The following is a 26,935-nucleotide window of genomic DNA, read 5'->3' on the forward strand; positions in this document are numbered from 1 at the left end:
AAAGAGACTAATTTTGCAAAAAAATTTTCTAAAAAAAAAATTTATTGACAATTCTCTGAACATTACAATTATTTTTGCAACTTTAAAAAGGCACAATAGCCCTTTCAAAAGTTGCCGTCAACCCAGGCAGGGGGAGACACTGCCTTGTTGACCCACCGGGGAGATTACCCGGTGATTGGCTAAGAGAAGCCGGAAGAAGAGCTGAAGATTTGGAACATTTTTACAGGAGCGATTAACCTTTAGTTCGGATTTGTGGGCAGCCACGTCACCCTCCGTGAACACATCATCGGACGAAGCGGCACCCCACGTCCCCTTTCCGGCCAGAGCCCTCCAAACCTCGGTATATGTTGTTTTTATATATACCGTACAGTAGGGGCATGACCCCCTACGGGCTTATTACGAGTCAAGGGGAAACGGGGCTACGGAAAGGAAGGGAGCCCAGATATGCACTTCAATTTTTTAAATATAAAATACCGTCTCGGGAATCCAAATTAAGTATAGAAATGTCATGTCATCCATTCAATCATTACAATTTATTCAGTGTCTTGCCCCAACCAAGAATCTTTTCAGATCCAATGTTACTATTAACCTATGCTGAGAAAAGAAAAACACCATTAAGCATCTCAATTGTTGCTCATGTGACTTACATGACTTATAGATTCAACTTCTGGCAGAAGCTTGGGAAAGGCCATACAAATTGCAGATGAAAATCATTGTATAAGGCTCTTGAATGATAAAATAGCACCCCTAGAATGTTGCATTGTTGATAGTTGTGTTCCCAGTATGCTGAAAATCCTTTCCTATTGGATAATTTTTTTTTTAGATTAGACATGGTTGGCAAAAAGCAGGAGAAATGCTTTGTCATAAATTCAAAAAATTTTCAAGAAAATTCCTTTCATACCTAAAAGTCCATGTATGATGTTCATCGCTGCAATGCCAACGAAATGAAACATCTTTAGGGCCATTTAAGTACCCAGCTTCACCAACACTCTGAACGTAAAGGACAAGTTGTTCTTTAGCAAGAGAAGCAGAATTATTTGAGGCTTCTAGCTGTGACAGAACTATAAAGGATTGCTGTTACACAGGATTCATTCACACAAGATGGTACTTCTCATTAGACAATTTGCATACTCTATTACTTTACCTCATACCTTAATGGTAATGCACTTTCAGTGTTTTTCAACTGTAGGCTCACTCTTCCATCCTGTAACACTTCCAGACTTGACTTGATCCCCCACTAAAATTCTGTGAATGCAAAATAATAGCATTAAAAATACTTTTTCAATAGACAAAAAACCGAAAAGTACCTAATTTATGTTTTATGTTGAACTCGTGGTATTTCTGGGTTTCCGTACCACACCCATTTTCAGCCCATATACGGTCCCACAATTGTTCACTTCCTTCGCTGCATGGACTTATTACTAACAATTTTAGTGCAGCACTAACAGAATTTAACTTTAACACGCTGTCAGGTGGTAGACTGAATAACTAAACAATAAATAATTGTTTGTTAAAATTCTATACTTATTTTGAATTCTTATTTGAAAAGTTTAGGTACCTGACTGTGTTCGCCTAATGCCAATTCATCCTCATGTTCAGTTAGGGATGAGTTTGGAAAAACCTCCTTCACTGTTTGGAAACTGTTCCGTTCCAATTTGTTCTTTTCCCCTAGCTGAGCTTGTAGACTCAAAATTTGAGCTACAAAACACAAATGAATAAAAGCAAATAAATAGAATCATTACATATTAGGCCTTACCATCCTTAGCTTTGCTGTTATCTAATATTTTGTGTTGTTCCAATAATTGGGCCTGCAGCTTCATAATTTGATCTAATAAACAATAATGAATAATTAAAACCAATATAATAATGTTTATACTTACCATCCTTTTGTTGTATCATCTTATCCATTTTTCAATTGTTCCTCCAGCCACGCGTTATTCTCTCCATCCACGCTACTGAACTAACTGCGAATGGCATCCAATGGACTGAAATTGCCTACGCCAGTAATAACGAGTCTGAGCGATAGATGACTACGTGTCGGAAAAAAAGAAAAAAGTGTGATTTTTTTTTTTTTTTTTTTGGCGAAATTTTTTTTTTTTTTGTGTAAAACGGATTGCCATACCTGAGCACCAAATACAGTTCAGACCAATTTGTGTATTTGTCAAACACAAAAAGGCAGCACGACACCAGACGAGGAGCAGACGACACTAACACAAAATAATCAAGTTAATTAAAGGAGGGGGGATTTAGGGATGCTAGGGTTGATAAACAAAGCTTTTTTTGTGTGTAGATACATACATAGATACATATAGTTAAATATATTTATAATTTGACTAAAACACGTTTATCCACCATTTCTTTCTTTGTTCTTTTCTTTTCGGAAGTAGGAAAAAAACTAAGAAAGAGAAAATAGATTTATATTTAAAATAGCGTGTCGTTGTACTTAAAATTCCCACCTCCCCCGAATGTGTAATGCCAACGACACGATTTTTAAAATATAAATCTATTTGCTTGTGGATGACGCAACGGTTGGCTACAGGTCCAGCGGAAGACGAAAAATGGTTGGTCATCCCTTACAAGGGATGACTTAAAGCTGGATTTATGATTCTTTTTATGATTCTTAAAGCTGGAGCTGGACCCCTTGCATTTGATGCTAATGGCATACTTAATTGTCGGAAGTCCTCATCAATTGGCTCTGAACTTGTAAAGGGTCAGCATCAAACACAAAACAGCAATCAAATTCTCTTCATTGATCCCATAAGTCGATTGTTGCTGAATGCAGCAAGAGAAATTTGCAACTGGAACACAGCACCAAGAGCTGAAAAGGTTAAACAATGTGTGGAATCTAATAACAAGCAAGGTCTCCCATTAAAACTGTACTCTGTTACAATTCTAATTAATTAATTGATCTTGTTATCGAACAGATGATGACTAATACCATGAAATCACAAATCAGCTTGGCCTGAAAGATCCAGTACATGTGGTTCATCAAGAAATGCACCAGTAGCTAGTACCATAACACATGTAGCATATTCCAGCTATTGAAGTGACCGAGGCTTGTTTGCCTCAGCACTAGTCGACAGAATATGCACAACTGAAATATCACTCAGTGGCTAAAACAACACAGTACCCAAGCAACAAATACAAAATTTTCATTTTTAAAGTATGGTTTATTGGTCTAAACAATCAATAATAGTTACCTTGTAAACTCACAGTTGTGTATCTGTCGTCAATATTGTTCTATATTTCAATATCTTCAATCAGAAATACCTTTAACACTTTTACAGCTGTTATGTTTTTGAACCGATTTGGTCCTTTATAAGCTGTAAATGAATGAAAAAATTAGTGGAATTATACAATTTCCGTGGGGTGTCTAAGCAAATACCTTTGACAGTTGAAAATTTCCGTCACACCGCAAATTCCAATAGCATATTGAAGACCAAGCTTATTGATTTACAGGTGTTTCATTAATCTTTCTCTTCATGTTTCTTGATATCTTCCTCTCGAAAATGAGCTCAGACTTTTGACAATATGTCGATAATCTACTAAGGCTATTGGTTTTTCATCACTTGGCACCTGCTAACTACATAAAAGTAAACATTACATTTCCACCTTCAAAGCACTTTCTCCGATGTTCTTATTATTCTGACCACTCGGTAAGAAAAAACTTGCAGTATCTTGAAAGAATTCCATCATACCTATTCCAGATCATATTGTGGTTCTGAATGGTGGAATTGCCTCACCGTTCTTGAATCATAGTAAAAACACAGCCAGGTCGCTTAAACAGGTGAACGAAGAGGTAGTCAGACATTTACGAACGTAAGAAAATTTTACGCACGATGCAACGGCAGCGCAGTCTACTCCAAATTAAAAGCTGTTAACCTGTCATCTGTGAAGAAACCGTGATAGATTTATCCTATCCTAGATTGCCGGGTTACTATAATGTTCCTGATCATAAAACGCACTATAAACTGTAATTGTGAATTCTTGAAATACTTTCAAGGCACCAATCAAGAAAACCAAAAGTACACAAATACACGTCATGGAAGTTTGGACGATACTGTGTTGATTACGTCAAATAGGTTTCTGAATTCTTTTTTTTTTATTTTTTTTTTATTTTTGGAATGCCCAAGGATATTGTTTGGAAGACATTGTTGCAGTAAGGTGTAACGGGAGTTGGGGACACGAATCAAGTGTCCAACAGCCAATCATCCATGGGCTTTCATAATTTTTTTCCAAAACTCTAATTTTATTCCTGGAAAATGAAAAACCGCTGCTTTTTTCTTTTTCTACCTATGCTTCTCACCATTACCTACTTTTCAAGGCCAATCCGTTGTTGCTTTTCACTCACCCATTTTATGTAACCGTTACAAAATATTTTATTGTTCGAGGCAGTTTCCGTGGTCGTTCCATATCCATACCATTCATGCGCAGTATGTTGTGAAGGCAATAGAATACACCTGTCAAATTATAATCTTTAGTACACACAGAACCATAGACTGAAAATTCTAATTTATGACTGATACAGGGAAAACAAACAACAAAGCATGTATATTTCGACGATGGGGGAATGGCAAAGTCAGCAACCTGAATAAACCTAACAGTTTTCTTTAACTTACATTATACTACAGCTGCTGTAATTTGCTTTACTGTGTTGGCGATAATTGCTTTCTGTCAGTAAACCGTTTGCCGGCTTACACGAAAAGGATGGTATAACTAGGCAGGGATAAACTGTTTAAGTTATATGATAAAAGTAGGACAGGTATACAAGTTAACGCTGTTACTGTAAAGTATCTTCCCGTGTGGGAAGAGTGACTTTACGTAATGCGTGCATGCACGCAGGATGTCAAATTTTTGCAAAAACAGAAAACAAATAACGTGTACGAAGACAATAATTTGACAACGCATCAACTACTCATTAACGAGTCAATGAATTCCACACATTTTCACCACAAAGTGGATTTGTTTCTGTCAGCCATCATCCTGATGTCAGCAATGGTGCTTCAACCCAACTCTGAGATTCAATTGACCCCACTTCCAATAATACTCCAAAATTTTCAACAATAAATTTAATTTTTGTTTTTCACATACCTTTCTAGTTATTTCGAGCTTTGCACACCTCAATGACTGTGGATGAGTTGGGTCTAATATTTGGAGTCAACAATTCATCACAAGCAGTGTTTTGCCTAATGTGACAAATGCTTGATTAAAGATAGAAAACTAAGCTAACTCTGTAGAAATGCATTACCATGTGTAGCATCTCTGATGACGATGGAGAATCCTTGTTCCATCCGCCAATGAGAAGCTACATGGCAGTTGTCACAAAGCCTTGATGGAAAAATCTATTCATTAAATTGATATTTATGGGATTTTAATGTACCGTTTGCCTGTCAAACATTTCCTACTGCAGGGGTGTTCGGGAATAATCACGGCTGTACGTATTTTGTGCTACAACTTGCATATGGCTCGTCGTTGTATTTGCTCAGGGCTCACAATCCCGAAACTGACTCTTGTTCACAGTTGCATGATTCTATTACAAGGATTAGAACCTTAATAGATGTGATATAAAGTCATCTAAAATTATGGATGAAACAGCTTGGAAAAAATGCTTCTGCCACGAACTTGTCACAGCGGCACGCAGTGTTTCCACTTTCCGCAAAGTGGTATCCCTAGAACGTTGCCAGACTGGGGACATAAATCCCTATTTAAAAAAAATAAAATCCCCAGAAAAATCCCTATTTTAAAAAAATAAAATCCCCAGAAAAATCCCTGTTACTTTCATGGCATACTCACATGGCCTACTATAATAACGGCCTGTCAGCGCGCAATACCTCCAGCGCCTAAAACTGCATTGCCAGAGGGGCGTAATACCCCAAACCGAGCTCCACTTTCCACTGTTTGGTAACGTATACAGAATTGAAATGTGTGGGAAAAACAGTGGAAAGGGAAAAAAGTGGAACCTAGCGCCGCGCGTGGCCAGCTTACGGTAGGAAAGGGAAAAAAGAAATGACTGAGGCTAGATTCGAACTGGAATATTAATTAATTATATTCCAGCTTATATATATGTTATATTGTTATATTGTTATATAGCTTATATATAGCTTGTTCTCTGCCTCGCCAAACACCAAACACCTTGCTGTCAACAAAATCAACAACAACTACTACTACAAAATACTAACAAACTTGTTAGATACAAAAAGGAACAACAAAAACTTACGGGTAGCGAATTGGGTCACATATCCCGATGATAAGCTGCCTGCATCCACGAGCCGTCTTTCAAGCCGTGGGGAGGCTAACGAACAGCCTACGTTCAACGATCACCTCTTCTCTACCTTTCAGCTTGTGGTTCGATCTTCAAGGTAGTGAACAGTACTACAGATCGATTTTTAGCCTGGCAAGGCTATTTTTGCCATTTTTAGCCTGGCAAGGCTTTTTTTGGTGTGCCATTTAGCCCCTTTATAGTAGGCATGGCTCTTCTTTTTTCTCTTTTCTTTTCTCTCTTCTTTTGTTCTTTCTTCTTTTTTTCTCTCTTCTTTTTTTTCTCTGTGTCGTGCTGTGGTAGGGCGCTGTGGTATAGCACTGAGATCATACGTCGACTGTCCATGTTCGGTTCTTATAGACGCCATTGCTTCAAAAAATTGTTTATTATTTTTATAAATGTAAATAAAGAAAATAAAATAACCCATTTTATTTATTTTAGAACAGTATTAAATCGAACACATTTTTAAAGCAATTAACCAGTGCCCGTCAAAGCCAAACAAGTTACCAGAAAAATTTAAATTGGCTATGAAAATAAAACCATCGGATTACCCCATCATATTTGTTTAGTTAAGCAATAAAGATATGGTTTTTTCCAAAAATAATTGTCATCGAACTTTCAACGTTATAAAGCCTCAAGAGAATCACAGCGTTTCCCAATGAACAGTGTGTTGCTCACCTAGATAACAAAATTGTGTGAGAGGCCTCGGGTTCATCATGTCTCAGCAACAAATTGTTCATCATGGTTGAACAAAATAGATTCGTAATTCCTACGTATATATTCAAGGAACTCTCCCCAGCTTTTGCAATTGGGTCAAGTGCTTGTCAGAATTCAGTCGGAGACTTAAAAACTTCGGCGTGCGATATGTTTGGCACAGACGTTTGGAGGATCAAATGGAGTTCGTGGTGTATCCTAGTCAGTGTTACTTTCTGAAAAGCGTACCGTTCACCATTGTCCGCTTGGTGGCTCTTATTGAGGAACATTTTACTTTTGAAGTTGCATAGAAGCGCCAAAAGCAACAGCGGTTTGGCCAAAAATCTCAAAATCCCGAGAAATCCCCAGAAAATTAAATAGGCCCTGGATAATCCCGGAAACCCTAGATTTCCATAACTGCACCCTAGATTCCAAAAATTTTCCTTAAATCCCCCTAAATAGGGTAATATCCCTAGAAGTGGAATGGCTGACCATGGCCTACTATAATAACGGCCTATCAGCGCGCCTAAAACTGCATTACCAGAGGGGCGTAATACCCCAAAACGAGCTCCACAAAGAGAGCTCCACTTTCCATTGTTTGGTAACTCATACAGAATTGAAATGAGTGGAAAAAACCAATGGAAAGTGGAATTCTGTTTGAGGTACTACGACGGGAGTTGTGTACCTCTCCCCCATTGCCAATCAGTGGCAAAAGCCAAGGAAATCAAAATGGGTGGAATGCAGCTGCGGCAAATGGAATTCGATTCGGGGTATTATACCCCACTGGCAATTTCAGTTTTGGGCGCAGGAGGTATTGCGCGCTGATAGGCCGTTATTATAGTAGGCCGTGATATAACCATAATTAGTTAACCGATCCACATCTGCCATATTTCGGAATCATCGTCCTTCGGTTCACAGACGTATGAAAAGAAATCATGAAAACTATGGCAATATGGCAATCCCGTTTTACAACGAATATTTCTGCTGCATCTCGCTGGCATTGTGTCAAATATTTGGTGTATTTAAAAAACGATTAACTTAATGAAAAATAAATAGCAACTTCACGGAATCAGCATTCAATTTCGAGTATTTCCTGTGATATTCAACCAATTCCAATGAGTCTCACTTTTTTGCAGAAAAAAAAATTTAAGCCCGACTAATAAATAAGCCCGATTTTCTGCTGTATCGCGCTAGCGCTGTAGCGTACTGGCGCGCTAGCATTGCGTGAAATATTCGGTGTATTTCAAAACGATTCACTTAACTTTAAAAGCAGCAATTTTCCCGGAATCACCTTTCAATTTTTAGTATAACCCTGTGACATTCAACCAATTCCGATAAGTTTCAGTTTTTTCAGAAAAATTTTTTAAGCCCGACCGAGAAAAGTCGGGCTAATTTAGTCGGGCTTAAAATTTTTTTCGGTCAGTATCTGTAGAGAATTAACTAGAAATGTGACTGGTAGATGGCAATAGCAGTAAAACAGAAAAAAGGCCAATATTTTTTCGTTTTATTTTGGGTAAAACGGATTGCCATAGTTAATTTTCCGTATACTCACCGAATTTTTCTGCTGCATGGCGCTAGCGCTGTAGCGTACTGGCGCGCTAGCAATGCGTCAAATAATCGATGTATTTCAAAAACGATTAACTTAATGAAAAAATAGCAGCTTTCCCGGAATCAGCATTGAACTTTGAGTATATCCTGTGATATTAAATCAATTCCGATGAGTTTGCAGGAAAAAATTTTTGGGGGGTAAAACGGGTTACCATATACCATTTGCAATTCTACTTTTTCTATTTAACGTTAGATGGCGTTAGGTAAAGAAAAACGCCCATGCTGTTTAGTTTTCTATGAGCATGGTTATCGTAAAACTTGCAAGTCTAAAATTCTCTGCTTTTGCCTTCAAAGACCTTGGATTAATATTATAATAGTAACATATTGGTTTTATTGTCACTAATTCCCTTCATTTGCTGAGATTCCAATTTGCGGCTGCTATTACCATGCGACGAGTCAGACTAAAAGTAGCACCTAATTTGGTGTCGGGTCCCCGGTCGTCTAAAGTTGCAATTACAAACGTTGGTGATGGCCCAAATGATAAAGAACCAACACCCAGCGTTGATGACCCAGTTGCTGACCAAGATTTACCAACACTGCCAAATTCTTTAACTGTAGAAGTTAAAAATGTAGATAGCTCAACATCTCATGTTGCAGTCGTACCTCCTCCTACCAAATCTGAAATGGCCACAGAACCATCAGCTCAAGAAGTCACAGCTCACTGTGTAGATAAAGAGAATGTTATTACAGGAGTATCTGATGAAGTGTCAAGTGAAAATCTAGTCAACGCTGCAGCCAATGAGCAAAACACCAGTGCGTCTTCTTTTTCCCGTTATAAGGCTAGAAACAAAGTTCGTCCAGTCATTAGAGATGCCCCTCACCGCATCAGAACCTTCTCTAGTGCTAGTGAGTCTGAAGATGATGCAGCAAAGAGGCAATCTAGAACACCACTTTCCCCTGTAAAGAAATCACCTAGCAAAATGGATAATGTTGAAGCAGCACCCTTACCAACAACAAAAACTGTGACAGAGAAGGGAAAAAAAGGAAAGCGGAAACGTAATGAGAAGACTCCTCTTGAGATGAAAAAAGCAATTATGAGGCAGAAGGTATTTCTAAGTTAAGTAAACATAGAAGCTCATTTAAACAAGCTCTTTTGAACTTAATTTGCAAATGGTCAAGTGGACAGAAAGCAGCTGACCATGTTTGATTTAATTTACTACAATCCAGCAGATGGAGATAGACCGTAAGTTTAGACATTTGGCGGAATGGTCTTCAATATATTTTTTTAATGCATTTTATTATTAGACCGAACGCGACAGAAAAATTGCAAATGCGACTCAAGCCGTACGAGATTGAAGCACTTTCACAAGAAAACCAAGCTGAGAGAGATGAAAGCACTGGTAACGCTATTTTGGATGAGAGGTTAGCTGAAGAAGAAGAAATGCGTCAGATGGAAGGAAATCCACAGACCGAGATAGACGAAGAAGACAAACAACCAGAAGAGACAGAGGAGGATAAACAGATAGCGGAAGTGGAGGAGGTGGAAGAAGAAGAAGAAGAGGAAGATGCCATGCCCGTTCCACAAGTTCGTTTAGGACCGGATGGTGAAATCATATTGGATGAACGAAGCTTGGTAATAACAATCTCCTTGTATAAAACAGACCAATACTTCTAGATATTTTTTTTTCAGGTAATTGACACCAGCGAAACGAAAAGAAACAAGAGCCAGTTGGCGAATGCCCCCATCATAATTGAAAATTCTTCTACAACTGTAAATTACGGTTCGTGGCGCAAGAGACCCCGTGCTGGTCGTTGGAGTGTGAAAGGTAGTATTTATTCACATGTGTCAGCGTCTTTTTTTATTATTCTTATAAATAAATAATTATTTTACCTTATTTTGACAGAAACGGCTCGCTTCTATCGAGCGTTAAATATGTTGGGTACAAATTTTTCGTTGATGGTGAAGCTCTTTCCTGGCCGTGATCGCATTGATCTGAAGAGGAAGTTTAAATCTGAAGAGAAAACGAACCCTACTTTAGTCGATAAAATAATAGCCACCCAGATACCGTTTGATATTTCCCAGTTTATGGATGTAGAAGGTAAGCACGAATATCCCTTTTCCCTCTCTTATAGTAGTACATTACTGCCCAGTTCTTAGTAAGGTTCATTTCCGTTGCCAATACCAGAGACGGCCATATCTAACTAACTAAAACGATGTTGATGGGGATAGAGAGAGACGCCGGGAGATAGTATAAATCGATCAGTCAGATAGAACGTCTAGTACTGGCAGCTAGTTTCTCCTTCTATTAAATCAATGCATTTACTATACTTATTTTCTAGTAGATGAAGATTCAAGTGGCAATGAAAGTACAAGCAAAGAATCATCAAAGAAAAAAACTGCCGGTAAAGCTGCTAAAACGCGCCAATCATCTAAGACGACAAGCAAAGAACCTAAAATGAAGAGGAAAGAGAAAACTGTGAAAAATTCGCATATCCAAGAAACAGTAAATGACGATGAGGGTGATCCAGAGGAAGCGTTAGGTGAACGTCTAGAATCTCCTGCTGAAACAATACCAAGCGAAAATTCAGAAGAAGAAGTAGAACCCCCTCGAAAAGAACGAAAGAAATTGCGAGTAACCGAATCTGATGAATCACCGGTTGGAAGTAGAAAACCTGCAGGGTCTCGAATCCGCAAAATAAAAGGAAAGAAAATTGTCTCGCAATGTGATTCCGATGGAGATTATCCAACAAGTGAAAATGCGGTCGCCAAACAGCCAGCTGGCCTAAAGAAGAATGCTCATCCAACTTCTCCCAATAACCCGCTTGACAACTTACTGAATTCGCCCCTAGGACAAATCGGTTTAGAGCAAGGTGGGTTAACTGTCGTTGAAAATCCTACAGCATCCAAGCAGGCGCCTTCTTTTCTAGTCCCACCGGCTTTGGCCGAAGCCAATCCCGCTTTTGCTCAAGCCGAACCCGGAAGTTTAGTTTTAGTGTCCGAGCCTAACCCCGGGGATCCAAACAATCAATTAGTTCATGTCTACCGTATTTCGGAACCCGTAAAGCCAGTACCATTGTAAGTATTCCTGTACTACTTAACCGGTTAGCTTCGCTTTTTTGTATTTATGTATGTTTGTTGCCATCTGAAGTTTATTTTCTTCCTACTATGAATTATTAGGTCATAATGTAAGGTAACAGCGTATATTTATACATGGTTGTTAATTTAAAATGTCCAGTAGGTACATTCCACGGAGAAGTAAGAAAGAAGTGCTTAAATCAGTTGTAATGAAACGTAATATTACAAGAAACTCAGAATGCTGCACAGGAGTACCTTCATAATGTCGGATATGAAATTTTTTTCCGGCAGTGTCCACTTTCCATCTACTAGCGTAATTACACCTGAATTTCCTTCCTTTCACCTGACATTTTGCTTATCCACTATTGGTGAATTATAATTTGACGGCATATTCTACCCACTGCAACGAGATAAGGGCAATGAAACAGGTATCGAACATCAGCAGATGGCTGACGCGGTATGAGTTACTTGGATGAGAAAAAAAAATCACAAAAACTGTTGAACTAATGTCACCAAAAGGCTCCAAGATGCCTGCCGTCAAATAAAGGGGAAGATTTCACGGATGAAAATACAAAAGCCTTTAAATACAAAAAATCGGCCACTTTAGTAGCTGGCAAATAGAATTATTGCCTGTCATACAATAAAAGATAGAAGATAAACATCTTCCAGCTTTTGATACTTCATGGCAGTTTACTCTGAGTTTGGAGTCTGTTCTCTGACTACTGTCAAATATAAAATAAATTACGTGATTGCTAAGAATGATCCGGGAGAAAAGAATTGCACATACCAGGTCGATTAACAGGGCCACCGCTCCTGCAGGTATTATACGATCCGCAGGGTGCGTTTTGGCACTTTGCTCCAAGGGGATGCATGGGGACTTCAGAGAACTACACATAAAAGAGTAAGTTGAAAACAAAACCATATCCTATTGCAGAAGAGATTCTAACCTGATGGCAGTCGTTACACAAAATCGTGACAAAAAAGTTTTGATATTCTACAGGCATTGGGGTCGATGCAATCTCCTCATCTAAAATACGCCAATACTAAATGGGACAAAAAAAAATAGTGTTATAGAATATTTTTAATTATATTGACTTAATACCGAATCCATTGGCATCATAGATGTTTGACAGACTGGGCAGGCGTAGTGGCCTCGATGAATGAAAGAGTTGAAACACGTGCGGTGAATCAAATGTCCACATGACGGGATGTGGGAAGGAATCCTTGAAGTATGAATATCCTCCAGACAAATGGGACAGTTGGTTCTGCTCATTTTTTCCACACACTAAGTAAGTTAATTTAATATAAGTAACTGAAGGATACCTATGGAAAACATTCATAGCAAATTATGAATAGATTTACTCTGTGTTGGTTTTCAAGTTTCTTTGGTAGGCACATATCACATGTTTGGCAGTGAAAAAACTTGTCTCTTCCACCTACTCTACAAATACCTGAAATAATGAAAAATTGCTTCCATCAACCATAAGACTTCAAACTTTTAATCCAAAATATTAAGAAAAAGCTTACCACATCCATCACAGTGATATTGTTTTTTATCCTCATCATCAATGAGCTTGCATTTTCCGCAGAAATACTGCAAAGTCAAGTTTTATTGATTGTTTTATCAAAATTTTTTCATGGTCACTATTCTTTCATACCTGCCCAAAAAGGATACCACAATTGGAGCAATTTTGCTGAACCGGCTGCTTTGTTTCACACACTGAACACATGATTTCATCTACATTCTTGCGATTAAGGGTGTGTTCCTCTTTTTCATCATGGCAAAATCTGCAGGTGTACACTTTACCACAACAAGGTGTCTGAAAAGGTAAAGGGTAAATGTACAAATTGATTACTAATCAGATTTTGTGGACAGTCACTCAAATTAAGAAAAAACAATTACTCCTGGTGACAAACTATTTTGCCGATTGAACCACAATTTAACACGTAATTGATTTTACCCATCAAAATTTTATCGCTAACTTCTCTATGCAGCATTGATCGGTTAAAAACACAATGCATATACTCACCACCAATTTACATTTCCGTTTATAATGCTCGCAACCGTATTCAACATTCTCTTCCTCAGCCATTTTATCTCTGCCGAGCACTAACTGCGAGTCAGTTGTGGGATGTCTGTATGTGTGTACACAGAGAGAAAAAAAACACGCGTTTTCAGATACTGAGTACAGACATAGACTGCCTATACTGGAGTACGGACTGATCGGCGATTGTTTTGTCTGCCACGTACAATTGAAAAAGGAAATAGTATATTAAGCTATGTAAAACAATGGCACACTTTGTTATCGTTCTATACCCCTAAAATATTGCATTTCAGGATTTATTGCGATATTTTTAAAATAAAGAGTAACAATTAAAGGAAGTGATCAACTAAGTCTCTAAATATATTTTTGTTCTATTACTTAAATGGTTCAAATACAAAATCTAAACATCTAATGGTTTGAAAATAATTCACAGATCTTTTCTGCTGTAACCTCAAGCAAAAAATTAGGATTCCCCCTGCCACTTCGACAACCTCGACCGTGTAACATGGGTGGTCGGTCACGTTTGCGTTACGCGAATTGTGTACTAGTAGGGTGCCGTTAGACCTCAAAGAACAGGGATGCATTAGTTTTTTCTTTTGACTGGTTCGTTATCATTCTATACTTATGATGCTTGGTATTTATTAAAACTTTGGTATTTCAACTCAATTTATAGTTCATTTGCTTTCTTTACTGTAGATGAATGTGTAGTTTGCTAGATGGCGTTGATTACATTTTCCTACCCTTCCTTCTTTCCTTCTCAAACGCAATTTCTCAAAACATCTAGCAGTGTTGCCAAACTGGAAAATCTTTTAAATGAAAGAAAATGAAACAAAAATATAAAAAGCTCAAAAAACTTGGGGTTGGGAGAGATTTTTAAAACAGTGTTTCGACAAAAGTATGCTAATTTTGCCTTACCTATCGAAAGGAGAGGAAGGGCTCAAATCGAACGAGATGTTAGATCTTAGCTTAGATGTTCTCGTGCTTCCCACGAGGTCGGTCGTATAAATCGATCTGGCTAATGTACACTACCAGTTCTAAAAGTTGTCGGCGCGAACACGAATTTGGTTGTAACATTCTATAATGGTTGATGCTGTTCTGCGTGAACCGAATCCAACAACTCTATTATTTTGTACTTTTTGTGACCTTGAATCGTTTTCCATCAGTGTAAATTCGAATCTCATGCCAGAATCTATTCGAAAAGTGAACAAATTTGATCAGATTGGAACACTTTTAAACAAGATGATTCGCCGAATATCGACTCTTCTTAAATGCTCTCGAAATGTGATAATGGAGAACAGTAATGCCATGACGACTGGCGAAAGCACATGTATCGAAACTTTTAACCGTCTTGGTGATGAGCAGATCTTGCCGAAGGAGGTGCATCAGCTAACGGGCACGAGTAGGCACCGAAACAACGAGGTATGGAACTTTACTTGATTTTATTTATGTGAACGTACACAATGCTAGTATTTCTTTTTTCCCGCCACTTCTTGCATCGAAACATTTACAGTCCATGTTAGAATTGTTTCCGTACATCTACAGCTAATGCAAACGAAGCCGTATTTTACATGTATGTATTCATCAAGAATCGAGTAATATCGTGTGACTAGTGTGTGATCAGAGTAGGCTTTCCTAATCGTTGTTCTGAGCAGGACTCTGATTCGCGAAGAGATTTCAGAGCTCCTTTTCACTTATAGGAGTTCTATCACCAATCTTTATTTGAAAGGGAAAAAGGTCGAGCTTTTGTCTCGTTGGAGAAAAATTCGAAGAATGAACGTCTTTTATTTTAGAGAAAACATTTCGGAATATGCACTTCAGTTCAATCAAACCATACAATATTTTGCAACGTACATTGGTGACTTTCACGATGCTCTATGCCTGCCCTTTTTTCTTGTTGCCAAATATCATGGCATTCTTGAATTTCTTGGGATTCCGGATGCCATACGCTTTGAGACGGTCATCAGAAATGTCGAAGCCCCGAATCGTGGCCGATTTCTTGTTGGCTTTATTTGCAAGTTGGGCAATTTTTGTCCCGTTCGCTGTTTGATTTTTGTTTTTCTTCTTTTTATTTTTCTTCTTTTTTTTCTTTTCACTGTTGGGTGCCGATTCCGTTTTTTGTGGCTCACTCGTTCCTAGGGAATTAGCGTCGATTGGCTTCATATTGGATTTGACTTTCTTTTTGGGCGTATCACCTTTCGATGGGTTGGGTTGCCCAGCCTTGTCCTTTTTGTCAATTGTTTCTGGTTTTTCTGAAACTGATAGAATCTGCGTTCTATCAGCTTGTTTCTTGGAAGGTTCATTTGCAATGGTAGACACAGGTTTGTCATTTGTTTTAGCAATATTTTTTTTGTTTTTCTTCTTTTTTTTCTTGTTGGTGTTCACATTCTCTTTAATGGGCTTTATTGCTTCCACGATAATTTCACCTTCCGCTGGCTGTTTATCGATTTTTAACTTCTTTGGCTGCGGCTGTTGTTCTATTTGTAAGTCACTATCGTTTGTTTTTTCCGTTTTCCTCTTATGACCAGCTTGTTCCGTTTTCCTGTGATATTATTTTTTTAAACCGTAATGACTTACTACTTGCACGGCGAAGGAACTCAAAGCGATTCAAATTTGTACTTACTCGGAATGGTTTAGGTCAATAGTTTGGAACTGATTGGTCTCTAAGTCTAACATTCCGTCTTTTCCTTTATTTTTTCGTTTCTTCTTCTTTGGAACAGTTTCTTCTGGGATCTCTTGATGATCTTCGTGATTCCTTTGCCAAACATTTTAATAATTGTTAATTTTTCAACTGAAATACGTCAACTTGTAAGTTCTACATAAGCTGTATACTTACTGAATTTGTTGCGGTTCAGGATTTTCATCTTTCCCTTGGTTTCTTCTGCGTTTCTTTCGGTCCTTTTCTTGATCTGCTACCATAAGTTCCTCTGGATTTCTAAATAGACAAATTTGGAGACATTAAACATTCTTGCCATTCGGTTGCAGGTATGACGCTGCTTACTCAACAAAAACCGATGGCAAAATCCTTTTCTTTAGGGATAAATTCCGCTTTTTAGTAATGTATGTGTAATAGTCTCCCATTTCTTCCCTTTCCGTTCTATATTGCGACATTTTCTTCACTGAACACCATTGATTTAGCTCTTTCTCTCTTGCAACAAGAATCTAAATAGTGAAACGCTTGTTATATGTACAATGACGGTTATACATATGATGGCTATTCCCACCTCTTCTACATCCAAACCAAAGTCGTTCTCGACGACTGTTCTGTATTTGAATCGGACAGGCTGATCACCTATAATATCCTCATAATCAAGCTTATAATATTCTTCTAGATACTCTTCATAATTTGGATATCTAGAATGATGGGGAAAAAAATAATAAGCAATGAGGATATTTAAGCATTGAATGGCACTTACTGCTGCGGGTCGAACACGGGCTTTTTTGTTTCCAATTTCTGGGCGAAAATGGACTTTTTCCGTCCTCTATTACGAGGTCGAGTCATTTCGATCATTTCCTTTTTAGATTCTTCTTTAGCGTCCTCGTAGTCACAGTCCATCTAAATACCAAAAATGTAAGAAATTTGCTTAACCCTTGAACCTCACAAAAAAGGAAAGAAAATGTTACATTAAAATCTGGATCTTCGCAATGCGGTCCTTCATAGTCATCATAATCATTTTCACCACTAGTAGAAGGATCTGCTTGTTGACCTTTATAGTCATCCCAATTTTCTATTGTACAAAGAAAGAAAGAAAAAAAAGTTGCGAATGCCGTGCTGAATCTTATTCGTCAACTTTAATCGATACCGTCATCGATCTCTGGATCGTATGGAAATTCTGGCTTTTGATCTTCGTCGTTGACATGGTAGTAATCTTGATTGAAAATCTCGCCCATTTTCTTGTCATACTGTTCTGGATCGAAATCACCTTGAAGATCATCATCCTACAAATTAATTAATAATTAAGAGCTGTTTTCATCTGAGTAAGGACTGACGCAATACTTGAAACGGGAGGGAGGCGTTGCCGGTGATGCTCTTGAGTTGCTCAAGCTTCTCTTGGATTTCCTTTAATTTATATTTCTTTAGCATTTTCAGTTCTTCTTTCTTTTCTTGTTTTTCTCGTTTTTTGCGTTCTTTTACTTCGTCCCTTTTTGCTTTTCGGCTAGTATCAGGCCTTCTCATTGAGTCAGCAATAGTTCGCGGATACCTTTTGATCTATTTGAATTGCGCGGAGGAATTATTTTACGCACGGGAGCTCTAAATGTAAATTACATCGATAAAGACTCACGAATTCTGGATCAGGTTCTTCAAATCGGAAATTATATTTATGTTCAAATTCCAATTGTTTTTCCAAGATCTTTTCGTCTTCACTGAGATCGCCTTCTGGTTCGTGAACAACTTCGTCGTAGGTGGGGATGTAATTCTTGTCTTCAGAACACTTGTATCTTAGAATTTCACGCGCATATAGAACAATTTTCGTAAAGATAACTCATTCTAGTGGTGTTTACCTTTTATTGAGAAAAAAATCTTTCAGAAATGCTTCATTTTCATCCAACTTTGGATCTGACCAGTATTGTTTCAGCGGTTCCAATTGTTTTTTTGTTTCTTCATTAGAAATATCTTCTTTTCTACCTTTCAACCATTCCTTGTATTCTTCTTCTTCTTTTTCCTATAGATTCATAACTTTAGGAAAAAAGATTTATGTGGTAATTGTGAACCTCTTACCTTCTGTTCATTGGTTTTGGGACGAATCTTGAATAAGTCTTCGGTTTCTGAGTCAGAATCCTGTAGGGCAGCCTTGAAACCAATTTTCAATTGCTCTTGCTCTTCATGGAAAGTCTGGGGTGGAACATCCTCATCGTCACTCATCCGTCCTCCTTTTTCCAAAATAATCTTTCGTTCATAGTCTCTGAGGGTGAATGAAGCTTCAGGTTTTGTTGATTTCTTTGGTAGTGTAGGTTGGAGATTTTTGTCAAAAAACTTCTTTTCTGCATTATAAATGCTAGGATCTTTTTTCTTCAATGATGCCAAGGTTTGAAAAAACTGTTTCTCTACTTCAGAATCCCAAGCCTGATTCAATCATCATTTAGTGCTTTTAATCTAAGGGCAAACAATCAAAACAACTCACTTCTCCATCTTCATCTTCTGATTCAGAAGTGCTAGAACTATCATCTCCATTTGCTAGCATTCTCATGGCGCCTGTCTCTCCATACTTATCTTTCACTTTGAACAACAAAGACGATTAAGCAGACCAATTTAATATGCGAATGGTTGACTTACATTTTTGGTACTCTTCTTTCTCTCGCCATTGGTTATACTTGTCAGCATAATTTGTGTTGATTTTTAAGTTCCCTTCTTCATCTGAACTTCCCTCATCAAAGAGTGCGGCCATCTTTTTATTTAAGGGTTTGGCAATTTAGTTAGCACAGGGATTTATTGTCGTCAAATATCACCTTCGCAAACTCTAACAACAACCTCAGATAAACGTAGAACCACGTGTGGAGTTTATTTTAGTTTCCTAATGTAATAATTGCAAGTTGTGTCGTCTGCTTCAGTCCGAGATCGATCGAATCGGTTTTTGCGATTTGTCGAAAAGGATAGTCGATATTTTCATCAAAGCCGATACGATTTGTATACAAAAAATTACTCAAATGTTGAACGTGTTACAAATAATAAGAAACCGTCTCTAATGCCAAAACAGCATTGGGGAACAGTTTTATTTGCCTCATTTTATTTTGAAAAAGATTGCTTAATTTGTACTCCCAATACGTACGCTGGGGTACGTAACCAGAGGTACCAGAGGGCAAATCAAAAGTGAAAAATCTTTTAGTTACAAAAGCTAACTACAAAAAGAATTATAACTACCTATAATCGTTTTTGTGTTCTCATTTGAATCTAGACAGTTGTATGCATGTGCTTCACTTCAAATGTTTTCTTTTGAATATGATATTTTGGAAGTTCCGAGGTTATTTTTCTTTTTTAAAAGCCTGTCCAAGTCTTTAGGAAACGTAATGGCACAACATTCTTTGCAAGTGTTTTGACCATGTTTACATAGACATGAAAAGATGGCATTGAAAAGGGCGACGGTATCAGTGAAATCGTTTACTCGAAGTAGTCGACTCGATGATAAATTACTGTTCAGAGTCTATTCAGATAGATGGAGGGTTTCCTTTACAACATTTTAGCACCCGAAATGATGAATATCAGACGTCTGATGAATAGCGAGCTGCACATCCTTGTACTGTTGACGGATGGTTCCCAGATCTAGCGCGTATTAACCGCACGCTGCCCTACGACGTTCGAAGTGACGGAGACCCCATTACTATTATTTAATCTCAAGTTGGATGAAAATCCAAACATATGCGTCATTCGTTAACTTGGGTACGGTGGTCTTTGTTCCTTTGACGGCGAACTTCGTTAGACGGTTGGTGGCCGTCGCTGGAGCAACGCAACCCTAACCAGTCACACAATTATATTTGGCAATCGAATCATGACGTTTTAACCTTTTTTTTGGCAGCGCAAAAAAGGAAGAGGTAGATTAATTAATATAATGACTTTTGGTTCTGGTTTTGACAAGGATTCCATCTCACCTCTCATTAAGGGTGTGCCCGTTCCCACAAAGAACGATTCGAACTGATTTTAATTGAATTAGAATACGCACGACTCTTTCACTTTGTTTACATGAGAGAAGCATAAACGTGCAGGCCTGTGTTCTCTATTGCCCCTATTTTGCCTGATGAAATTAAAAGTGTAAATGGCAGGCCCAGCGTGAGCTAACGTGGCCTGGCGTGCAAGAGCTATTTTTCCTTTTTACCAAGCAAGCCAGGATCAATATCCACGTATAGGTTTAACTCGTGTTGTGTCAATAAAAAAAAAAAGAAAACAAAAGGCCGAAACTTTAATACGATTTTCCGCTTGATATACGCATACATACGTATTTTTTTATTGTTTATATCTAAGCGGGAGTTGACGGCACACCTTCAGGGTATGCACGTAAGATAGGTATCTGACAAGGTGAGCAAAAACTTGCCAGGTAAACGCAGACATACAGTATATTTTTTTAGATAAATATAAAAAAGAAAGAAAGAAAGAGAAAGGGGCGAAAAAAGGATGAAAGCTTGATGATTGGGGTAGCAGGTGCCTTGCTGTATTCTTTTCACAGTGCCATATTGTATACGTTTCTCTTCTTCTGTTACATGCGTGCGTATTTCTTTTTTTTTTTTTTTCTCCGTAAGAAACTTTACTGGCCCAATGATTGGATGCTTCTTGCCTGTTTCCTCTTCTCTGTGCACTGACAGTATCCACTATAATGGCCCATAGACACTTGCGCATCTTTTCATTCCGACAAAAGTCTTTTACCAGCTAAAGGATGACGATCAACGTTTTGGCGTATATTGTATTTGATATGTTTCGCCCGCGGATGTGCGTGGGAAGCATCCGGATGCCAGTCATCAATCGAATATAGGGGAGTCTGCGTTGCTTGATGAGGTTTTTCTTCCATGACCTTTTGATGGTTGATATCTTACTCATACGTTTTCCACTTTTTTTCTGAGGGAGTTGTTGTGGGCAATCTCGACATTCTCTCTTGACACTTTTTCAGTTATTATCTACCCAATGCTACCGCAGATGTTGGCAACATCTAAACTAGCATTGCGAAAACTTACTGGAAAGACAAAATAATGTTTGGTGTTGCACGTTGTGAAAGCGATTGCGTTGCGTTTTACGTGTTAGTTTGTACTTTTGGTTTCTTTTGACTATTTCAATGCGGTACTGTAATTTCTTATTTATTTTTTTCGTTTCTTTATTGTTTTTTTTTTTCTGTTTGCCATTCTCCAATTTTTGTTGCAAAAATCAAACGAGTGCAACTACCTTCAAGGCATCATTTGGGTATGGATCTAGTCCATGTTGTTTCCTAGATCAGAAAAAAGCAAACAAGGGCTTGGCTTTTTAATGCCATAACGATGTTTTAAAAATAACTTTTTAAACAACTGAGCTAATGGAATAATAACAAAAGGGCTATCGTCATATTTTAGTTTGCTATCTTTTTCCCCTTTTGGCCGGCAATCATCAGTAACGAAGTTGTTTTCGATGCAATTACGTCGAGGTAATCCGGATGTTTCAGTTCGAAATTTAACATATTCAAAGACTCGCAGTCTTTTATTTTTATGTCAACAATTGTGTTTTGATTGTCGCATCGTTAACGTTGTATGCGTTTTCCTAAACTATTCACATCTCTTTCAGTGATTGCTAAATATTCAAAATCTTTTTGTATACTGTCGTTGAGAAAACGCGGCTTAAAGCCATTTGCCAAACTGTGTGATAAGAGAAAAAGTTTGGGGCTATTCAACTATTTTCTGATCCTTCAGCGTTAGCCAAAAGTACGAAGCGATTTCTAACCATAAACACAAGTTCTCTTCAATAACTTGTTGACTTTTACAAATGCGCCCACACCTTTTGCTTTCTCAAGTTGTTCCGTAACGCGATAAGTTGGTTATATACTCCACCGCTCCCTTGTCTATCAAATAGTTCCTATAAATGTGTGGCAGTCAATTGACGTAGACGTTGAACATATTTCAATAGACTTTTCTCCGTTCACATTTCCTTCCCGTTTGACACGACCATTATTGAGGAAGGAAAAATGTGTACTGGAAGTGAGTGTGTCGGGCTTGAACAATTTGCGTCTTGTGAAAGCCCATTAGTCAAAAGTGAGGGCATAGTGAAAAATCTTGTAGGTGTTTTGCTTTTATAAGAAAAATTTTCATTGTGTGCATCTGCACAGCTAATAGGGCTTTACCAATTGGAGAAGGGTCGTAATCATTTGCAATCATGTCACACACTCCGTCAACGTTAAAAAAATATTTTTGATTGAGATGGAAAAAAAAATCTGAGAAAAGTAAGGCCTACAAATTTGTCACGCGTGAAATATGGCAAGAAAAGAAACAAGACTAAACGAAATTTCTCGTCTTCTGCCCATTTACATTTTTTTCTTTTGTTTCATGTTTTCGCTTGTTGAAAAGCTGGGATTTTCACGGGAATAGAAACAGCCACGAAAGGATCAATATTTCACGCTGGCAAAAAAAAAAATCATTATAGGATGCTATTGGGTTGGGTAGATACACAGGGTTACGACAAAAAAAAACTAACAAAGGCAAAAGTCGGATCTAGTGTTCGTCCATTGTGCGTTTGCCCTCTGATATCAACCATTTAGCCGCTAGCGAAAAAAAAGGCCTTTTGATGCTCTAGTTGCATTACCATTCATTCACCATTGATTTCACGTATTTCTAGTTTTCGCTTATTTTGCCTTGCGGCCACCAGTATTGACGCTGGTTGGCTCACAAAATAGAAATAAAAAACGACCTCATTTCGCCGTCTGTCAGCTATCTATTGAAAGAAAATGTTGAGGACTAACATAGCGAAAGATATCTGTTGAATTATTCATCAAAAGATGAGCAAAAGAAAATGTGGCAAAGATATTTCCTATATGTAATTCTCTTCTTCTTCTTCTGATTTCAGATAGACTCCCCACGTTTTCTCGGATCTCGTCAAAGACATCGGCAACCACAGTCCACGAAAAAAAGAGAGCGGGGCGCTGATTTGGATTATTCAATAGGTAAGTAGGGGACGTGCATTTTGGAATAAATTCGTGATGTGTGCGTAGTAGTACGGGTTAGTGCGTTGGCTCATAAAATTTACGTAGCCAACTGTCTCACGTTCATTCGCATGGCTTCCAAATTGCATTGAAGTTTTTCTCTAAATCTAAAGCGAAAATTCGCGGCTGTCTTTTTTTTTTTTTTTTTCCTTCCTTTTTTGGCTGATGAAGAGCAATAGAAGGACAAAGTAAAGTCCGTCACGCCTCGTTAAATCAAGATTAAGATTTTTTGAACGTCCGTCATTATTAGTGCGCTGAGAAATTGAGAAATCATAGCGCTTAAGTTGGCAACTAGGGTCGCAAAGTTCTTCCACGAATCTCTTTTTTTTCAGTTACTTATGGGATTAGTAGACGTCGAGAAATTATGCAAAGTGACTCGTTTTTTTATTTCTTTTTTATTTCACTTTTTCAAAGACGATGGAAAAAAAATGACTCGTTTTTGGTTCTAAAAAATGTGCGTACGATTTTTGTTTTTCCCCTTTTCTGCCGCCCTCTTTATAGCAAAGGGAAAAGGTTTGTCCTGTTGGATCGTGCGCTTGCGTAGATTGTGTTGCTTGGCATCGTCTGTACGAACCGGCGGTACACGCGTATAGGGTAGGACGTGAATCGGTTCATCACACGGAAGAGTTGGGGGGGGGGTGGTTTTCGGGCATGTCAAAAACTCCTGTCTCATTATCCTCGCGTCAGCGGCCGTGTTCACAGTGCCTCCTACTGTCCGTGCATCCCAGTCGAATAATACCGGCCAATTTTGTTTGTTTATTCACAAATTTGGAACGTTTCTGCTAGTCACTTGTTTCATTGGTGCTAGTTGGTACAGTGACAACAGCGTTGCGGTTCTAAAATGAACAACGACAACCTTCATTTTTGAACGCCGCCATAGAGATTGGAAACCTCTTGGCTGTTTTTTTCTTTTTTTTTTTCCCTTTTTTTTTTTCTTTTTTTGTTTGCCTTTTTTTTTTGTCGGTGCATTTGGAATTCTATTGTTGGCCTCACTATGTCAAGCGTGGTCATTACCGCCTTGTCGGACTCTGTTTTGCAGTCATCCGCTTTGTCGGTTGTGTTCTTGCCACTAGGCCGCCTGCTGGTTACAGTTGAACAGCGCTAAAGAACATTCTCTTTCTACAAAACCAAAACGGCGGTAAGCTGCTTTACGTTTTCATAATGTTCTGCGCCGATTCACGTTGGGCTACGTAGCCCAGGTCAATGCCAAATCCCGTTGCACGATAATGAGTTCTAGATGGAATTGTGCAAGCGGTGGGCACGTCTTCTTTAATAGTTGATTGGCCGTAGGAAACTTGCCCACTACAACGTTGCGTTCTTACTCAGTGCTCTTGGCATGTATTCCCCTGTTCGATCGGATTGGGTCGATCCCATACAGACAGAGTGTCTTTATCGTTTCAGTATTTTATTTTGGCATCCTTTTATACGTCGAATGAAGCGGATTATTCGTTGGGCTTTCATCTTTGACATTGATATGCTAGACAGTCACACAGCGGCGGCTGCATGAAAAAGAAAGGGTTAAACCTTTATCGGATCACCTGCTTGTGTTGTTCCTTGTTGAACAGGTCACGACAACCACATCATGTCTGCATAGTTTAGTGCAGCCTGTCCTTTGTATTTTCACCATTTTTTTTTCATTCCTTTGGCCGTTGTGTTTAAAAGAAAATGCGACAAGAAATGGGATGAATAATACCTCTACTTACGACCTGATCCGCGCACAGATTTTTGATGTGAAAAATGGATCTTGCCTTGAAGAAGGATGCTTCTTTTATGACATGTAAATGTGGCACTATGGGCCTTCTCTTTGACATCGTTTCGTCAAACGGCTCTTGTATGCGATGTGAGCTCCTTGTTGAAAATCTTGTGCCTGTCTCTTCTAATCAATATCTTTCCAAAAAATAGGATGAGATTTTTTTTTGTCAACTGCGACACTGACCTTATGTCTTTTAGGCCTTACGTTTGCTCATTGCCATTAAGCACAGGCGCATCATTAAAAAAGTGCTCGTACATTTTCGTGTGTAAAGTGAAAGGGCTTGAAGAGTGATTATAAAGAAGAGGGCCAAAAGAAGAACGCTGAAGGAGACAATAAGAAATGAAAGGATCTATCCACAAAAAAAAACGAGAGAAAGGTTAATGTTTATCAAGGACATGGCGAAGAGGAAAACTGGGGTGGCCTGATGAGTCGATGGGGCTGTCGCTCTTCCATCATCCGTCTTGTGTTGTATATATTAGGCGTTTCGACGAGTGTCAAGGGAAAGCGGTTGACTGATCCGTGAAAAGATCAGACAAACCCCGTCATCAAAGAAATTTTCCCGTTTGTTTGTACGGTGAAGAGAGCGGGGATAGGGTAGCAGCAATCTGCTGCCATCCATCCCGCCCCTGTGTGCTTGTTTGTTCTTCTCTTCTTCATTTGGCTGTTGGTCTTTCTTATTTCTGAAGCCGTTTCTCTTATACAGATTTCTATGTACGCTTGATTGATTCTTTTCGTTTTGTTTCTCTCACTGCTAGTATTTAATACTTTGTGTCACATCACCGGCTGTGGTTGTTTTTTGTCTAGAATGGGAAAAAAATTTACCACCTGGCTGCACATTTCCTTGATATATGTGTGTTTATTTTGACGGTATCAGCATTTCTTGGAGTTGAGTTTGTGTATAAAGCTTGTAGACCGAGCGATTGCCACCGAAGCGAGTAGACAGAACTTCTGGGGAAAGAGGGTCAGAAGGAACACGAGGATGACGAAGAAGGAGATGTCTCTTTGCGCTACAAGACACCGCGTTTTGTTGTTAGTGTATATACGCAATACGATGACTCTATTCGCATGACCGGGCCGTCAGCTTCACTCCGTCATCTCGCTGAAAGAGTCTGTGTACCGTAGAGAAAACCCAACCCGAAAGAAAAGATGGACGACCACGCTGCCAGCGGATTGCTATGAGAGATTTATAGAGACGCTGTGTGGCAATGGTCGCGTTCACCTTTTCCCCGTTTGCGGACCCTCTTTGCACTTGATAGTACAGCAGTATAGGCTACTTTTTTTTTTTAATCCCCTTTGAAGCTGAAGAGACTTGATATATTTACGACTCAACACCACTATGTGTAATGTATATCCTCACCACATAGCCCCTTCTTATTTTCTCACCCCCCTACCTACTACCCCGCTGCGTGTTACACCATTACTGCCTTATTTTTGTTGTTACTTATTCCGGGTGCGCTAGCGTGGAACGAAGGACCCCTCAAGATTCTTTGATTCTGTCGTCTGTGTGTTTCTTTTATCAGCCAATCTTGCGGTCTCTGTTGTATTAGCGTTTCAATCCCCAAACCGTATGTCTGCAACAGGGGGAGATGGTAATGGCGTCGTATTTGAAGAGCAACGCCTAACCAAGTGACGACTGGCGTCAGCAGTAGGCGACATGTGTAGCAAGCATCTAGGATGAGGAGCGCGCTGACCACACCGGTGTGTACGAGTCACGTTTATCTAGATATATATACATGTTCTGCTACGCCCAGAAGTGTGTCGCCGGTTTGAACGATAACTCTATTGCAGGGTGGCAAATAGAGAACAGAAAGAGGCTGTACGAGTTCAGATAGAAAGTGATTGCTGCGTGGGAAAAAGAAAAATCTATCCCTCACAAATGTTCACAAGTTTTTGTGTATTAGCAACATTCTATAGGTTTTT

General features: G+C 38.7%; 6 protein-coding genes and 1 long non-coding RNA gene across 8 annotated transcripts in view; 3 read left to right on the top strand and 4 right to left on the bottom strand.

The window, feature by feature from the left end:
• LOC130689843 (probable peroxisomal acyl-coenzyme A oxidase 1) overlaps positions 1-26,935 on the top strand; it is a 66,213-nt gene that overhangs the window by 36,085 nt on the left and 3,193 nt on the right. The window lies entirely within an intron of this gene.
• LOC130690270 (uncharacterized) lies at positions 324-2,019 on the bottom strand. The gene is made up of 6 exons (XM_057513281.1): positions 1,881-2,019; positions 1,757-1,828; positions 1,559-1,698; positions 1,308-1,488; positions 902-1,245; positions 324-800 (listed from the first exon to the last, which is right to left on the bottom strand). Exons 1-5 carry the CDS (start codon positions 1,906-1,908, stop codon positions 1,238-1,240), a joined length of 429 nt encoding a protein of 142 aa, XP_057369264.1. The 5' UTR covers positions 1,909-2,019; the 3' UTR covers positions 324-800; positions 902-1,237.
• LOC130690486 (uncharacterized) lies at positions 4,223-5,406 on the bottom strand. The gene is made up of 3 exons (XR_009001020.1): positions 5,249-5,406; positions 5,092-5,186; positions 4,223-4,460 (listed from the first exon to the last, which is right to left on the bottom strand). It is a non-coding gene; the product is annotated as an uncharacterized LOC130690486 (long non-coding RNA).
• LOC130689812 (transcription factor TFIIIB component B'' homolog) lies at positions 8,805-11,819 on the top strand. Its single transcript, XM_059496001.1, is given in 6 exon segments — positions 8,805-9,606; positions 9,649-9,743; positions 9,806-10,133; positions 10,191-10,326; positions 10,405-10,599; positions 10,841-11,819. Coding segments are annotated over 6 exon segments (2,154 nt in total). The 5' UTR covers positions 8,805-8,946; the 3' UTR covers positions 11,581-11,819.
• On the bottom strand, positions 11,688-13,828 carry LOC130690173 (RING finger and CHY zinc finger domain-containing protein 1-like). 2 transcript variants are annotated; one of them, XM_059496002.1, is made up of 8 exons: positions 13,607-13,828; positions 13,235-13,396; positions 13,104-13,170; positions 12,939-13,027; positions 12,679-12,861; positions 12,524-12,619; positions 12,364-12,463; positions 11,688-12,295 (listed from the first exon to the last, which is right to left on the bottom strand). In XM_059496002.1, exons 1-8 carry the CDS (start codon positions 13,667-13,669, stop codon positions 12,267-12,269), a joined length of 789 nt encoding a protein of 262 aa, XP_059351985.1. In that variant the 5' UTR covers positions 13,670-13,828; the 3' UTR covers positions 11,688-12,266. The 2 variants fall into 2 exon arrangements, with proteins under 2 accessions (XP_059351985.1, XP_057369159.1); XM_057513176.2 differs by having other exon boundaries at positions 11,688-12,298; positions 13,607-13,827.
• LOC130689792 (protein KRI1 homolog) lies at positions 15,384-19,125 on the bottom strand. The gene is made up of 14 exons (XM_057512735.1): positions 18,894-19,125; positions 18,742-18,836; positions 18,339-18,683; positions 18,122-18,282; positions 17,902-18,058; positions 17,616-17,828; positions 17,422-17,557; positions 17,243-17,346; positions 17,035-17,174; positions 16,843-16,972; positions 16,620-16,780; positions 16,455-16,553; positions 16,242-16,373; positions 15,384-16,160 (listed from the first exon to the last, which is right to left on the bottom strand). Exons 1-14 carry the CDS (start codon positions 19,003-19,005, stop codon positions 15,494-15,496), a joined length of 2,652 nt encoding a protein of 883 aa, XP_057368718.1. The 5' UTR covers positions 19,006-19,125; the 3' UTR covers positions 15,384-15,493.
• LOC130690112 (hemicentin-2-like) overlaps positions 24,067-26,935 on the top strand; it is a 34,686-nt gene continuing 31,817 nt past the window's right edge. Inside the window, exon 1 of the mRNA XM_057513095.2 lies at positions 24,067-24,400. The gene's annotated coding sequence lies outside the window, so the exon portion shown is untranslated. The remainder of the gene's footprint in view (positions 24,401-26,935) is intronic.

This window comes from Daphnia carinata, chromosome 7 (assembly GCF_022539665.2).
Source record: "Daphnia carinata strain CSIRO-1 chromosome 7, CSIRO_AGI_Dcar_HiC_V3, whole genome shotgun sequence".
NCBI lineage: Eukaryota > Metazoa > Arthropoda > Branchiopoda > Diplostraca > Daphniidae > Daphnia > Daphnia carinata.